The 14,692-nt window shown below is 42.2% G+C and overlaps 1 protein-coding gene across 9 annotated transcripts in view; it reads left to right on the top strand.

Moving 5' to 3' along the window:
• Positions 1–29: 29 nt before the first annotated feature.
• WDHD1 (WD repeat and HMG-box DNA binding protein 1) overlaps positions 30–14,692 on the top strand; it is an 86,059-nt gene continuing 71,396 nt past the window's right edge. For 7 of the 9 annotated variants that reach the window (XR_012415808.1, XM_045396447.3, XM_005561310.5 and 4 more), the window contains exons 1-2: positions 30–101; positions 328–420. Coding sequence is in view for 5 of the 9 variants with exons in the window: in XM_045396447.3 (XP_045252382.2) it covers positions 344–420 (77 nt within the window). In the remaining 4 variants the exon portion in view is untranslated. Of the gene's footprint in view, positions 102–327; positions 421–1,503; positions 1,640–14,692 lie in introns of all 9 variants that reach the window. The other 2 variants (XM_073997429.1, XM_073997427.1) reach the window with 1 other exon arrangement.

Genomic DNA, 14,692 nt, shown 5'->3' with positions numbered 1-14,692 from the left:
GCCGGGCGTGGGCGGGTCGACGCAGGCGCAGTGTGGTGAGCGAGCCGAAGCGCGGGAAGCTGCTCTTGCGGAACCTCAGTCGCGGAGGCTCGGTCACCCGGGTGAGTCCCCACTCTGGCTGCCCGCGCCCACCAAGGAGATGCGTGTTCCCTCTCCTGCTTGTTGTCTGACAGACCCTGCGCCTTATCCTGCTGCTGTCACTCGGGTGGGGGAAACCGGGCTGCGGAGAACGTGCTCTGGAGGAGACTAACCTCTCTTCCTATCCCCAGCCTCGCTGCTTTTCTCTCATTTGTAATAATAAGACTGGCTTTTATAAAACATTTTCAGGTAGATAAAGGAAAAGATGCCGGCCACACGGAAGCCAATGAGATATGGACATACAGAGGGACACACGGAGGTCTGTTTTGATGATTCTGGGAGGTAAGGTTCTTTGAGAAACAACGTTTCAGGTGCAAATGTTAAAACATTTATCCTTAAACATTATATATGCCGTCAGCTGAAAATGACTCTTTCAGATAGAGAGGAATAATGTTGAAATCTAAAATGGCACACATATTTCTTTAGATTTATTGTTTGATTCGGGCCGTCGTGGTAGTTTATCAACAAAGTTATAATCGTACTTACAGAGGCACTGGAAAGATGGAGCTTCTCCCCATATATTTTCCCCTTCTCTGCGTCTTACATTATTAATTTTGTCAGATCACTAGATACTACCTACTTGTCAACTTCGGTGGCCTGTTCTGTTTGGAATGGTATCCTTCCATGGCTCTAGTGATGCTATTTCCTTTTTTGCTTTTTTTTTTTTTTTTTTTTTTAACTTTTTGACGACTTAAAAAAATTTTCCTCTGTTTGATTCCTAAACGTTAATATTTTCCTAGGGTTATTCTGGTCCCTTTTAGCTTTCCAAGTCCCATTCTTATGCACTACTACTGCTCGATTGGACGGCTTCCAGTGTCGCTCCTATGTTGATTGATTCGTTGAAAAAATATTTGAGTGTCTCTTTTCCTGGGGACCAGCGATAGAATAGAGTGAACCAGACACAGTCTTTTCCTCCGTTGAGCTTAAGGTCGTTTTGGATTGACAGGCATTGAGCACAAATTAATCACAAAAATAAATGTGTATTTAGAAATAGTAAGTAAGATGTGCAGTCATAAATGTGTATGAGGAGAAGCTCATCTAGTTAAAGGAGTCAGGGAAGGCTTCTTTGAGAGGTTTCTTGAGACGCCGTCTGAAGACAGAGCAGGCATTAAGCAGTATAAAGAGATGAGTGGTGGTGGCGGTGGGGTGGTGGTGTTGGCATAGTAAGCGGAGGCAATACTGTGTGTAAAGGCCCAACGGGGCCGGGGATCATGGTATGCTCAAAGACCTAAAAGAAAACTAGCCTTGCTAAAATGTGGAGAGTGATGCAGAGTTTGATGAGAGATTAATCTGTGAAGTTAGGCAATGGATGTCCTATCCAAGACCTTCTGGACTTTATTAAGGAATCTTGTTTTATCCTAAAAGCACTGAGAAGGTATTAAAGGCTTGAAACAGAGAAATGTGATCAGATTTGTTTTTGAGAAAATGCATGGAGGATGAATTGGAAAAGGAGCACTCATGGATACAGAAAGACTGTTAGAAGATACCTGTATTAGTTTGGGTAAGTGTGATAGAAGCTTGGATTAGAGTAAACATGGGTATTAGAAAAGAGGATACATTCAGGAAATATTCAAAAAGATAAAGTCAACAGGATGGATCAGATACTAAGGATGGAGAAAGAGGCAACAGGGATAACGTCTACATTTCTGGATGTTACAGTTGAGAAAGTGATGCTTCCACTTGCAGATAATAGGGACACTTGAAGAAGGGCATATTTCACAGGTAGAGCTGTGGGTGGAGATTGAGTTTGCATTTGGATATGATTATTGTAGGATTTCTTAGAGATACTCAACTAGAGGGATAAAGTAGACAGTTGGATAAGTGGGTCTCAAGCTCAGAGAAAAATGTGAGCTAGAGGTAGAAATATACAATTGACTCTTAAACAACGTGAATTTGAACTGTGTATGTCTACTTATACACGGATTTTTTTAAATACACAAGTATGTCATGAGTGCATAAAATATATGTAGATACTAGTGTATTTTATCATTTACTACCATAAAATATACACAAATCTATTATAAAAAGTTAAAATGTACTAAAACTTACACAGACAAACATTTCCAGACCATCCACAGTCAAGAGAAATGTAAACAAACATAAAGATGCAGTGTTAAATCATAACTACATAAAATTAATGGTAGTATATACCGTATTACTGTAATAATTTCATGGCCACCTCCTGTTGCTATTTTGGTAAGCTCAAGTGTTGTATCTGCTTAAAACACTCTATGATGTTGTATCTGCTTAAAACACTGTATGATGCTCATGAGCAGTTTATCTCTCCAGTAACTTGCCTATCCCAGTAAAAAGATATCTCTGGTGGTTCTCACATATTTTTCATCATGTTTAGTGCAACACCATAACCCTGAGTAACACCATGAGAATCATATGAAGTGCCACTAGTGATGCTGGATCCTAAGAAGCAGACAAAAGTCATGACATTAAGAGAGAAAGTTGAATTGCCTGATATGTACTGTAGATTGAGGTCTGCAGCTGCAGTTGCTCACTGTTTCAAGATAAATGAATCCAGTGTAAGGACCACTGTGAAAAGGAAATTTGAGACACTGTTACTGCAACTATGCCATCAGGCTTGAAAACCTTGCACTTTTTGTGAAATAAATTCATCTTGTATTGAAAATGCAGCTTTTATGTGGGTATGGGATTGCAATAGAAAGGCATAGCTATAGACTCTAATGTGGTTCCAGAAAAGGTGAAGTCATTATCTGACAACTCAAAGCAAAAGGAAGGTGGAGGATCTAAAGCTGGAAAGTTTAATACCAACAGAGGATGGTTTGATAATATCAGAAAGAGATTTGGCTTAGGAAATGTCAAGATGGCCGGGCGCAATGGCTCACGCCTGTAATCCCAACATTTTGGGAGGCCGAGGTGGGTGGATCACCTGAGGTCAGGAGTTTGAGATGAGCATGCCCAACATGGTGAAACCCTGTCTCTACTAAAAATGCAAAAAATTAGCCAGGCACAGTGGCGGGCACCTGTAATTCCAGCTACTCAGGAGGCTGAGGCAGGAGAATCACTTGAACCTGGGAGGTAGAGGTTGCAGTGAGCCAAGATTATGCCATTGCACTCCAGCCTGGGGAACAAGAGAGAAACTCCATCTCCAAAAAAAAAAAAAAAAAAAGAAAAGGCAAGATGACAGTAGAGTCAGCTTCTGCTGACCAAGAGACAGCAGCAGACAGATTCCCAGACACCATTAAGAAAATCATTGAGGAGAAACATCTGCCTGAACAGGTTTTTCGTTTGTTTGTTTTGTTTTTTTGAGATGGAGTCGGGCTCTGTCTCCCCGGCTGGAGTGCAGTGGTGCAACCTTGGCTCACTGCAGCCTCCACCTCCTGGGTTCAAGTGATTCTCCTACCTCAGCCTCCCAAGTAGCTGGGATTATAGGCATGCGCCACCACACCCAGCTAATTTTTAGATTTTTAGTAGAGACGGGGCTTTGTCATGTTGGCCAGGCTGTTGAACAGGTTTTTTTTTTTTTTTTTTGAGAGGCAGTCTTGCTCTGTTGCCCAGGCTGGAGTGCAGTGGCGCGATCTTGGCTCACTGCAAGCTCCGCCTCCCGGGTTCACACCATTCTCCCGCCTCAGCCTCCCAAGTAGCTGGGACTACAGGGGCCCGCCACCACGCCTGGCTAATTTTTCGTATTTTTAGTAGAGACGGGGTTTCACCGTGTTAGCCAGGATGGTCTCGATCTCCTGACCTTGTGATCCGCCCATCTCGGCCTCCCAAAGTGCTGGGATTACAGGCGTGAGCCACCGTGCCCTGCCTGAACAGGTTTTTAATGTAGATTAAAGTGCCCTGTTCTTGGGCGGCGGGGGGGCGGGTTGAAATGCCACAAAGGACATTTATTAGTAAGGAAGGGAAATGAGCACCAAGATTTAAGGCAGGAAGGCTAACTCTAATGTTTGGTGCAAATACAGTCAGATTTATGATCAGAACTGCCATTATTTATAAAGCTACTAACCCCCAGGCCTTGAAGGGAAAAGATAAACACCAGCTACCAGTCTCTTAATTGTATAACAAGAAGACCTAGACAATGAGAACCTTTTTTTCTGGATTGGTTTCACTGATGCTTTGTGCCTGAAGTCAGAAAGTACCTTGCTAGTAAGGGACTGCCTTTAAAATTCTTTTAATGTTGGGCAATGCCCCTGGCCACCCAGAACCCCGTAAGTTCAATACTAAAGGTGTCAAAGTGGTGTACTTGCCCCCAAACACAATGCCTCAAATTCAGCCTCCAAATCAGGAGTTCATACAGACCTTTACAGGCTCATTACATAAGCTAATCTATGGAAAGGATTGTCATTGCTATGGAAGAGAACCCCAGTAGAGAGAATATCATAGAAGATGCCATCATTGTTATAGAAAAAGCTCTGAAGGCCATCAAGCCCAAAACAATAAATTCCTGCTGGAGGAAACTGTGTCCAGATGTTGTGCATGACTTAAGATTGACAGCAGAGCCAGTCAAGGAAATCATGAACGAGATTGTGGGTATGGCAAAAAAGATAGGGAGCGAAGTAATTTCAAGATACGGTGCTTGGAGACATTCAAGAGCTAGCAGACACGACTGGACGCGGTGGCTCACACCTGTAATCCCAACACTTTGGGAAGCCCAGGCAGATGGATCACTTGAGGTCAGGAGTTCGAGACCAACCTGGCCAACATGATGAGACCCCCCCCCCATCTCTACCAAAAACTTAAAAAAATTGGCTGGATGTGGTGGCATGCACCTGTAATCCCACATGCCACCTTCTCTTGGGAGGTGGAGGTTACAGTGAGCTGAGATTGTGCCGCTGCACGATTCCAGGCTGGCCGACAGAGCAAAACTCTGTCTCAAAAAAAAAAAAAAAAAAAAAAAAAAGGCTAATAGACACTAAACCCAAGAGTTAGCAGAAGACAATTTGATAGAAATGAGTGCTTCCAAACTAGTGCCAAGTGATAAGGAAGAAGATGTAGAAGAAGCAGTGCCAGAAAACAAATTGACTTTAGGCAATCTGGCAGAAGGGTTCTGATTATTCAAGACTGCTTTTGACTTATTTTATAACATAGACCCTTCTATGATATGAGCACTGAAACTGAAGGAAATGGTGGAAGAAAGATTGGTACTGTATGGAAACATTTTTAGAGAAATTAAAAAGGAAAAGAGTCAGATGGAAATTATGATGTGTTTTTATAAAGTCATACCAAGTATGCCTGCCTCTCCTGCCTCCTCCTCTACTTCCTCCCTGCTTCCACCTCTGAGACAGCAAGACCAACTCCTCTTCCTGTTCCCCATCAGCCTTCTCAATGTGAAGATAATAAGGATGAAGACCTTTATGATGATCTACTTCTGCTTAGTGAATAGTAAATATATTTTCTCCTCTTTATGATTTTCCTGATATATTTTTTCTCTATATTACTATATTATACAGATATAGTATATAATACATACACAAAATATGTGTTAATTGACTTTATGTTATCAGTAAGGCTTCTAATCAACAGCAGGCTATTAGTAAAGTTTTGGGAGAATCAAAACTTATATGTGGATTTTTGACTGTTGCGGGGTCAGAACCCATAACGCCCATGTCGTTCAAGGGTTACCTTTACACCTTTAGCTGATAATTTCCAGAGTTCAGGATTGAGGTCCTGGCTAATAATATAAATGTGGGAAATGTCCTTATATATATAGTATTTATTACTGTGAACTTGGACGAAATCACTTAGGGAAGGAGTAAATATAGATAAGAAAAGACGTTCAAGGGTACTCCAAAATATTTAGAGATCAAGTTAAAGAGGATCCAGCTAAGGAGACTAAGAAAGAGTAGCTAGAAAAGTAGAGGACTGAAAGACAAGAAGGATGTTTAGAAGCCAAATGAAGTGTTTGAGGAACAGGAAATAATAAACTGTCAGATGCTCCTGGTGGGTCAGGTTGAAGACTGGGAATTCACCATTAGATTTAGCAATGTGGAGGCCATTGGCAAGTTTTATAAAGCAGTAAGAATGAAAACCTTGAAGTGGGTTCAAGATAATAGAAGGGAAGGAATTTGAATTAGTGAGGTTGATACTATGTGGTTTTGATTTTGTCTCTAGTAGCAGAGGGGTATAGAAAGAAATCAGTCACTACTTAAGAGGGCTGAAGAGGAAACACTGACTCCAGAAGAATGACCAGAAAGAAAGCTGAGTAGATAGAGATTTTGCTGGTGCCTCACCATGAACCTCATGAGACTCAATGAAGGAGTCAAGGAGAGGTGGTCAGATTAGGGAAGGAATGTTGCTCTCTGAGGATAGAGTCGAGGTAGTAAGAAATGCATTGGTAATCATTGACTCCTTGAGGTTATGTCATACAGTGGATGAAGTCTTGATATAATTCATCTTCATGCCCAGACACTGATAGTGGATTTCTTTTTTTGAGACGGAGTCTAGCTCTGTCACCCAGGCTGGAGTGTCTGGCACTCCAGATCGTGCAATGGCACGACCTCTACTCACTGTAACCTACACCTCCTGGGTTCAAGCGATTCTCCTGGCTCAGCCTCCCAAGTAGCTGGGATCACAGATGCCCTCCACAACAGCTGGCTAATTTCTGTATTTTTAGTAGAGACAAGGTTTCGCCATGTTGGCCAGGCTAGTCTTGAATTCCTGACCTCAATTCATCCGCCGGCCTTGGCCTCCCAAAGTGCTGGGGTTACAGGCATGAACCACCACACCCAGCCTTACTCTTTATTATTTTAAAGTAAATCCCATACATCTTATAAGTAAAATCTGGTTTCTTGGGGGTTGAACCTGGTAGAACAAAGCTTTAGCAAGAGTCATTAATCAAAAAAGAGAAGGCACAAATAAAATAATATTAGAGATAAAAAAGGTACAATAAAGGCTTCAAAATATGTGAATACATTGACACCCTTATGCTAATAGTTTTGAAAATTAGAAGTAAAGGTACAATTTTCTAGGAATATGTAAATTAACAACTTACCCAGTTTACCCAAGAAAAATTAAAAATATTTATTTACATTGATTATCCAAACATTAAACATATGATCTCAATGTTAATATATGTAGGATAATCATTTCTGGTACATATTTATGTGCTTTAATCAGTTTTTTAGCCTGTCCCATGGTATTACTGATATCTTTCTGAAAAAAATATTTTTAATACAGTGTTATTTTAATTTTTCTCATAAAATTAGCTCTAGTCTTGTTTAGAGTTGCATTTTATGCCTTATAAATTTGAAGTTAGATCTTCAATTCTTTTTTTTTTTTTTGAGTCAGAGTTTTACTCTTGTTGCCCAGGCTGGAGTACAGTGGCACCATCTCGGCCCACTGCAACCTCTGCCTCCGGGTTCAAGCAGTTCTCCTGCCTCAGCCTCCCAAGTAGCTCGGATTACAGGCACGTGCCACCATGCCCGGCTAATTTTGTATTTTTAATAGAGATGGGGTTTCTCCATGTTGGTCAGGCTGGTCTCGAACTCCAACCTCAGGTGATCCGCCCACCTCAGCCTCCCAAAGTGCTGGGATTACAGGCATAAGCCACCATGCCTGGCCTAGACTATAACATTTTTTAAAGAGAAAAATGTTAGGTTCTAAGGTACTTGGCAGGCTCAGAGCAAATTCTACTAGCTGGGAGAGTCATAATTTTTAAGAATTTGTTTTAATTGAAATGAGTAAATACTTCAGCCTCAGTATTTTTATAGGTTCTGTCTTTTTATCTCCATTCATGGTACCCTTCTTCAATAATAGGGTCTTCACTATTTTTAAGGACAAAATTCATCAAGTTGTCTATGATTATTTTGGATGTTTCACAGATTTTAAGCCTATTCTTTTATTTCATTCTGGCAGAGAACGTAAATTTATACAATTAAAAATAGGAGTTCTATCAAAAGATTCTTCCCACAAGTCAAGATATTTCAAAGTACAGTTCCAGAATTTTAAAATGAAGTCATTCACCATTCCAGCTTTTCATGTGCAATTTGTTCAATTCTTATTTGCTTTTGTAGGGATAAATTTCAGTGTCGTCTTGTGCATAAGTTTTGTTTTCATGAATTGCATTTCACTAAAAGCTTCAAAAGCTTAAGTTGAATGCTTTGATTAAAGATGTCTGTTTTCAACTAAATGCAACTAAGATTTAGAGGACTTGTTTCTGATAATAATAATACCATTATTACAGTAGGACCCTTAAGTTGTTTTACAGGGTCGCTCTTCAAAGGCTTACAGATTTTAAAACCTAATCATTCCAAGCAGAGGGAGAAAGTATGTCCTCCAATGCTAGTATTTTTAGTGTATTTAATTAACATTGGTTTGTGCACTGCTGAGGTGGGAGGATTGCTTGAGGCCAGGAGGTCTAGTAGTTTTTGTGTATTTAACATTGATTTGTGTGCAACTGAGGTGGGAGGATTGCTTGAGCCCAGGAGGTCAAGGCTGCAGTGAGCCGTGGTAGGGCCACTGCACTCCAGCCTGAGCGACAAAATCAGAAACAAAACATGTTTTTTTCAAAAATTCTGTTGTTCTGCAATTCTAGATATAAATAAAATCTGAAAATTTGACAAGTATGGCTTCTTTTTTGTTGATATGTTATCTTGCAGCTAATTTGGACAGAATCATGAATTGTAATTCCAAATTCAAGTACTTTTGTGTTTCACAGGTTTCCTAATATAGTAAAAACATTGATTTTTCTGGCTGGGTGCAGTGGCTTACGTCTGTAATTCCAGCACTTCAGAAGGCTGAGGTAGGCGTATCACTTGAGGTCAGGAGTTCAAGACCAGCCTGGCCAGAGACCAGAGATGGTGAAACCCCATCTCTAGTGAAAATACAAAAATTAGCCAGGTGTGGGTGGCACGTGCCTGTAATACCAGCTACTTGGGAGGCTGAGGCAGGAGAATCACTTGAACCTGGGAAGTGGAATTGCAGTGACCCGAGATGGTGCCACTGCACTCCAGCCTAGGCAACAGAGCAAGATCCTGTTTCAAAAAGGAAAAAAAAAGGAATATTGATTTTTCCTACAGCATTGTAGAAAACAATAAAATTAGTATGTAGTTATTTGATACAATAAAGGATAAAACCATTTAGAAGAAAATTTAGACTACTCTGAAAGCACTTCTTTTTTTTTTTTTTTTTTTTTTTTTTTTTTTTTTGAGACGGAGTCTCGCTCTGTGGCCCAGGCTGGAGTGCAGTGGCCGGATCTCAGCTCACTGCAAGCTCCGCCTCCCGGGTTCACGCCATTCTCCTGCCTCAGCCTCCCAAGTAGCTGGGACTACAGGCGCCCGCCACCTCGCCTGGCTAGTTTTTTGTATTTTTTAGTAGAGACGGGGTTTCACCGTGTTCGCCAGGATGGTCTCGATCTCCTGACCTCGTGATCCACCTGTTTCGGCCTCCCAAAGTGCTGGGATTACAGGCTTGAGCCACCGCGCCCGGCGAAAGCACTTCTTTCACAGGACTGCTTAACTCTATTTCCTGCCAAAGTTTGTATTTGTATTACTGTAAAAATTAAGAATTTTATCACTGGTGTTAAACTTTTCAAATAAATTTACATAGAATCCCCAATGATGTCAGATATTTCACTTTCAGCAGAATGAACTTCCAGGTTTACTTTGTTTCCATGAACTGAAGAGTAAACTAAACTATTATTGGAATTAATATGGGTGATTTTCTATTTAAAACTCCTGATGACATTGATATAATACTTTTATCATTTAACTGTTTGAAAGTTCTTTTGCTGTCCATGGCCATACCACCCTGAATGCACCTGATCTCATCCAAAATTTCTTTTGATAATGGAGACAACCCATTAACAGTCACTTTGCTTTTTTTCTTTTTTCTTTTTCTTTTTTTTGAGACGGAGTCTCGCTCTGTTGCCCAGGCTGGAGTGCAGTGGCACATTCTCGGCTCACTGCAAACTGCCTCACGGGTTCACGCCATTCTCCTGCCTCAGCCTCCCCAGTAGCTGGGACTACAGGTGCCGCCACAACACCCGGCTAATTTTGTATTTTTAGTAGAGATGGGGTTTCACCGTGTTAGCCAGGATGGTCTCAATCTCCTGACCTCGTGATCCGCCCGCCTCAGCCTCCCCACTTCGCTTTTTATGCTAGGACCAGAAAACTTGGAATGAAAAGTGAACAAAATTATTTTAGAACAACTGACATTTCTTTTCATGCTGCACTGTCCAATACAGTAGCTACTAGACACATGCAGCTATGTAGATTTAAATCAATTAAGGTTAACTTCATTAAAAATTCAGTTCCTCTGTCACATTAGCCACAATTGCTCAGTAACCAGGTATAGACCATTTTCATCACCTCAGAAAGTTGTTTTGGGGAGCACTAAGTTCTTAGGAAGAATCATGCTTCACAAGATATAAACTCACCTTCTGCAGGAGTAGAATCACAGTTTTCAGGCAGCCTTCTTAAGATAACTACTAACTTGAATAGATACTGATTCTTCTTTGGGACTTTTTTCTCTTCTAATTTTCCTGTGGTTGGTGTTATCACTATAGTGTCACTATAGCCCCATGGTAAATGTCAACTAACATTTTATTTAAGTTATATTTTCATTATCAACTTTCCTGAGCAGAAATTTAGTATTTAATCTTTTATTAAATATGTACTTGATATACTTTTTAGCTCGTTGCCACTGAAAGGGTTGTGTTGGTTTTTATTTTTTTCCCAAAATTTAAAAAGCATAGCAATCAATAAAATTAATATGTAGTTATTTGATACAATAAAGGACAAAACCATTTAGAAAAACATTCAGACTACTCTAAAAGCTCTTTAGAAGACTGCTTAACTCTATTTTCTGCCTTTATTTCTTATTAATTTCACTATATTTCACTATAATTTTCCATTGGTCCCACCAACTGGCACCTATAACTTTGTACATCTCCTCCAGTGCACCTGCTGATACACCAAGAAGCCCATCGAGGCTGGGTGTGGTGGCTCATGCCTATAATCCCAGCACTTTGAGAGGCCGAGGTGGGTGGATCACCTGAGGTCAGGAGTTTGAGACCAGCCTGGCCAAGATGGTGAAACCCTGTCTCTACTAAAAACACAAAGATTAGTTGGGTGTGGTCGCGCACGCCTGCAGTCCCAGCTACTTGGGAGGCTGAGGCAGGAGAATCACTTGAACCCAGGAGGTGGAGGTTACAGTGAGCTTTGATAGCACCACTGCACTTCAGCCTGGGAGACAGAGTAAAACTCTGTCTCAAAAAAGAAAAAAAAGTCCATCGGAACAGAAACGTGAAATACTTCTCTCATCACCACTGGGACTGAAAGAAGTAGCTATCCCTAGGGTCTTATGTCTCAATTCATTCCGTTTTTTACTGACATATTGGCACTGAAAGGATTTGTTAGTTACATTGCATCAGGAAAGTGTAGGGAAAGGGGAGATAGTTTATCACTAGTCATTTTACAGATTTAACCATGTGTTATGTGTGTTATATTACTAAATGAGACCATGGCAGAAGCTGGAAGTACAAAGAAGGGGTCTGCCAAACCCACCCTAGCCTTTTTTTTTTTTTTTTTTTTTTCTGAGACACTGTTGCGCTCTGTTTCCCAGGCTACAGTAGTGCGATCTCGGCTCACTGCATCCTGTGCCTCCTGGGTTCAAACAGTTCTCATGCCGCAGCCTCCGGAGTAGCTGGCATTACAGGTGTGCACACCACCATGCCTGACTGATGTTAGTATTTTTAGTAGAGTTGGGGTTTCGCCATGTTGGTCAGGCTCCACCCTAGCCAATTTTGATGCAACTAATACTAATATTGAGAGGTGACAGTGTGCTAGCAGCCCTCACTCTCCGTGCCTCCTCGGCCTCAGTGTCCACTCTGGTGGCGCTTGAGGAGCCCTTCAGCCCGCCACGGCACTCTGGGAGCCCCTCAATGGGCTGGCCGAGGCTGGAGCCGCCTCCTTCTGATTGCTTGTGGGGAGGTGTGGAGGGAGAGGCGTGGGCGGGAACCAGGGCTGTGCACTGCGCTCAGGGGCCAGTGCGAGTTCTGGCGGGCGTGGCCCCGGCCTGGGTCTCACACACGGAGTGGCCGGCCGGGGCCGCCGGCCCAGGGCAGTGAGGGGCTTAGCACCCGGGCCAGCAGTTGCGGAGGTTGCGCGGGGTCCCCCCGCACTGCCGGCCTGCATGCAGCACGCTAGAATTGTCTCTGGGCCTCAGCCGCCTTCCCGTGGGACAGGGCTCGGGACCTGCAGCCCGCCATGTCCGAGCCCCCCATCCATGGAGGGCTCCAGCTCGGCCGGACTCTCCCCGACGGATGCCGCCCCGTGCTGCTTGGTACCCGGTCCCATCCACCGCCCAAGGGCTGAGGAATGCAGGCGAGGCTTGGGACTGGTGGGCAGCTCCGCCTGCAGCCCAAGTGCAGGATCCACTAGGAGAAGCCAGCTGGGCTCCTGAGTCTAGTGGGGACTTGGAGAACCCTTGTGTCTAGCTCAGGGTTTGTAAATACACCAATCAGCACTCTGTCTAGCTCAAGGTTTGTAAATACACCAATTGGTACTCTGTATCTAGCTAACCTAGTAGGGACTTGGAGAACTTTTCTGTCTAGCACTCTGTGTCTAGCTCAAGGATTGTAAACGCACCAGTCAGCACTCTGTGTCTAGCTCAGGGTTTGTAAATACACCTATCAGTACTCTGCGTCTGGCTCAGGGTTTGTAAATACACCAATTGGTACTCTCTATATAGCTAACCTAGTGGGGACTTGGAGAACTTTTCCTTTTAGCACTCTGTCTAGCTCAAGGATTGTAAATGCACCAATCAGCACTCTGTCAAAACAGACCAATCAGCTCTCTGTAAACTAGACCAATCAGCTCTCTGTAAAATGGACCAATCAGCAGGATGGGGGTGGGGTCAGATAAGGGAATAAAAGCAGGTTGCTGGCGCCAGCAGTGGCAACCTGGTTGGGTTACTTTCCACGTTGTGGAAGTTTTGTTGTTTCACTCTTTGGATCCATGCTGCTTTTAAGAGCTGTAACACTCACCGTGAAGATCTGCAGTTTCACTTCTGATAGCGAGATGACAAACCCACCAGGAGGAAGAAGCTCCAGACATGTCTGAAGGAACAAACTCCGGACACACCATCTTTAAAAACTAACACCGTGAGGGTCTGCGGTTTCATTCTTCAAGTCAGCGAGACCAAGAACCAACTAATTCCAGACGCAATATGTTTTAAAGTGAAAATTCCTGGACAAATGCCAGGCCGATTGGACAGATAAACCAGGAGCATCCCAGGCAAAATGAGACTTGTGGTCCTCCTGTCTACTCCCTATAGAAGGCAGCCTAACCACCTTACTCTGGCATTAAGATTATTCTAAATAAGTGACCTAGACTTCATTTTCTTTTTCCTTTCCTGGCTTGTGTGCTCCAGGTAAACTCCGCCGTGCTGTGTTAACTCTATTTTGGTTCATGTGATTTTCTCTGGAACTGCCCTTGTCACCAGTCTTAGCATATCTAGTCCTACTTGTTCTTTGACTTCCCAGTGTAAATACCATCTTTCTTATGAACCTTTTTGGTTTTCCCAGGTGAAAATTAATCATTTTCTTTGGAACATCCACAACTCTTTGTATAGTTTTTTTTTTTTCTATTTATTATATGTTATTTTTCTATTTTATTACATAAGTTATATTTTGTTTTTACTTTTTTGTATATATATAGATAGGGCACATACTAAATGAGTAAAAGCATTTGGAAGATGAGAAGTTTAAAATAAGATAGATACAGATGGCTATTTGAAACATACTTGGATAGTTGAGCTCACACATCTATTCATTTATTAATTCAACCAATATTTATTAAGGTTTCTGTCAGAGACTGACTGGTGCTAGGGATACAATGGTGGGCAAGGAAGATACGGTCCGTATTGTTGCAGAGATTATATGCCCATCTATCTTACATTCTTACAAATAAATGATTTTATGCTGGCCAAGCAGGGTGACTCATGTCGGTAATCCCTTGACTTGGAGAGGTCAAGGCAGGCAGATCCCTTGAGCCCAGGAGCTCGAGACCAGCCTGGGCAATGTAGGGAGACTCTGTCCCTACAAAAAATAAACAAATTAACCAGCCTGGTGGCATGCGCCTGTAGTCCCAGCTACTTGGGGAGCTGAGGTGGGTTGATCGCTTGAGCCTGGGAGGCGGAGGGTGTAGAGAGCTGTAATCGTGCTACTTCCTAGGCAACAGAATGAGACTCTGCCTCACAGTTTTAAAATTTTATGCCAAAGAAGAACTAGAGTATTAAACTCATATTTTATTTTATAGAAGAAAATTAGCACTTTATTTTTAAGGTTTATGTGTATAAAATGAGAAAAAATACTGGCTAATGTCTTCATTTTATGAAAAAGTGGTAAATATAGAGGTAGCATTCCAAAAAACTAATATGTATGAAACTAGGTGACTTGTTTTTTTTTTTTCCCCCCCTTGAGAGAGAGTCTTGCTCTGTTGCCCAGGCTGGAGTGCAGTTGTGCCATCATGGTTCACTGCAGCCTTGACCTCCCAGGCTCAAGTGATCTTCCCAGCCTCCCAAGTAGCTGGTACTACAAGTACACGTAACCATGCCTAGCTAATTTTTAAATTTTTTA

This window comes from Macaca fascicularis, chromosome 7 (assembly GCF_037993035.2).
Source record: "Macaca fascicularis isolate 582-1 chromosome 7, T2T-MFA8v1.1".
NCBI classification, from domain to species: domain Eukaryota; kingdom Metazoa; phylum Chordata; class Mammalia; order Primates; family Cercopithecidae; genus Macaca; species Macaca fascicularis.
The sequence above is the reverse complement of the archived record's forward strand: the minus strand, read 5'-3'. Positions and strand labels throughout refer to the sequence as shown.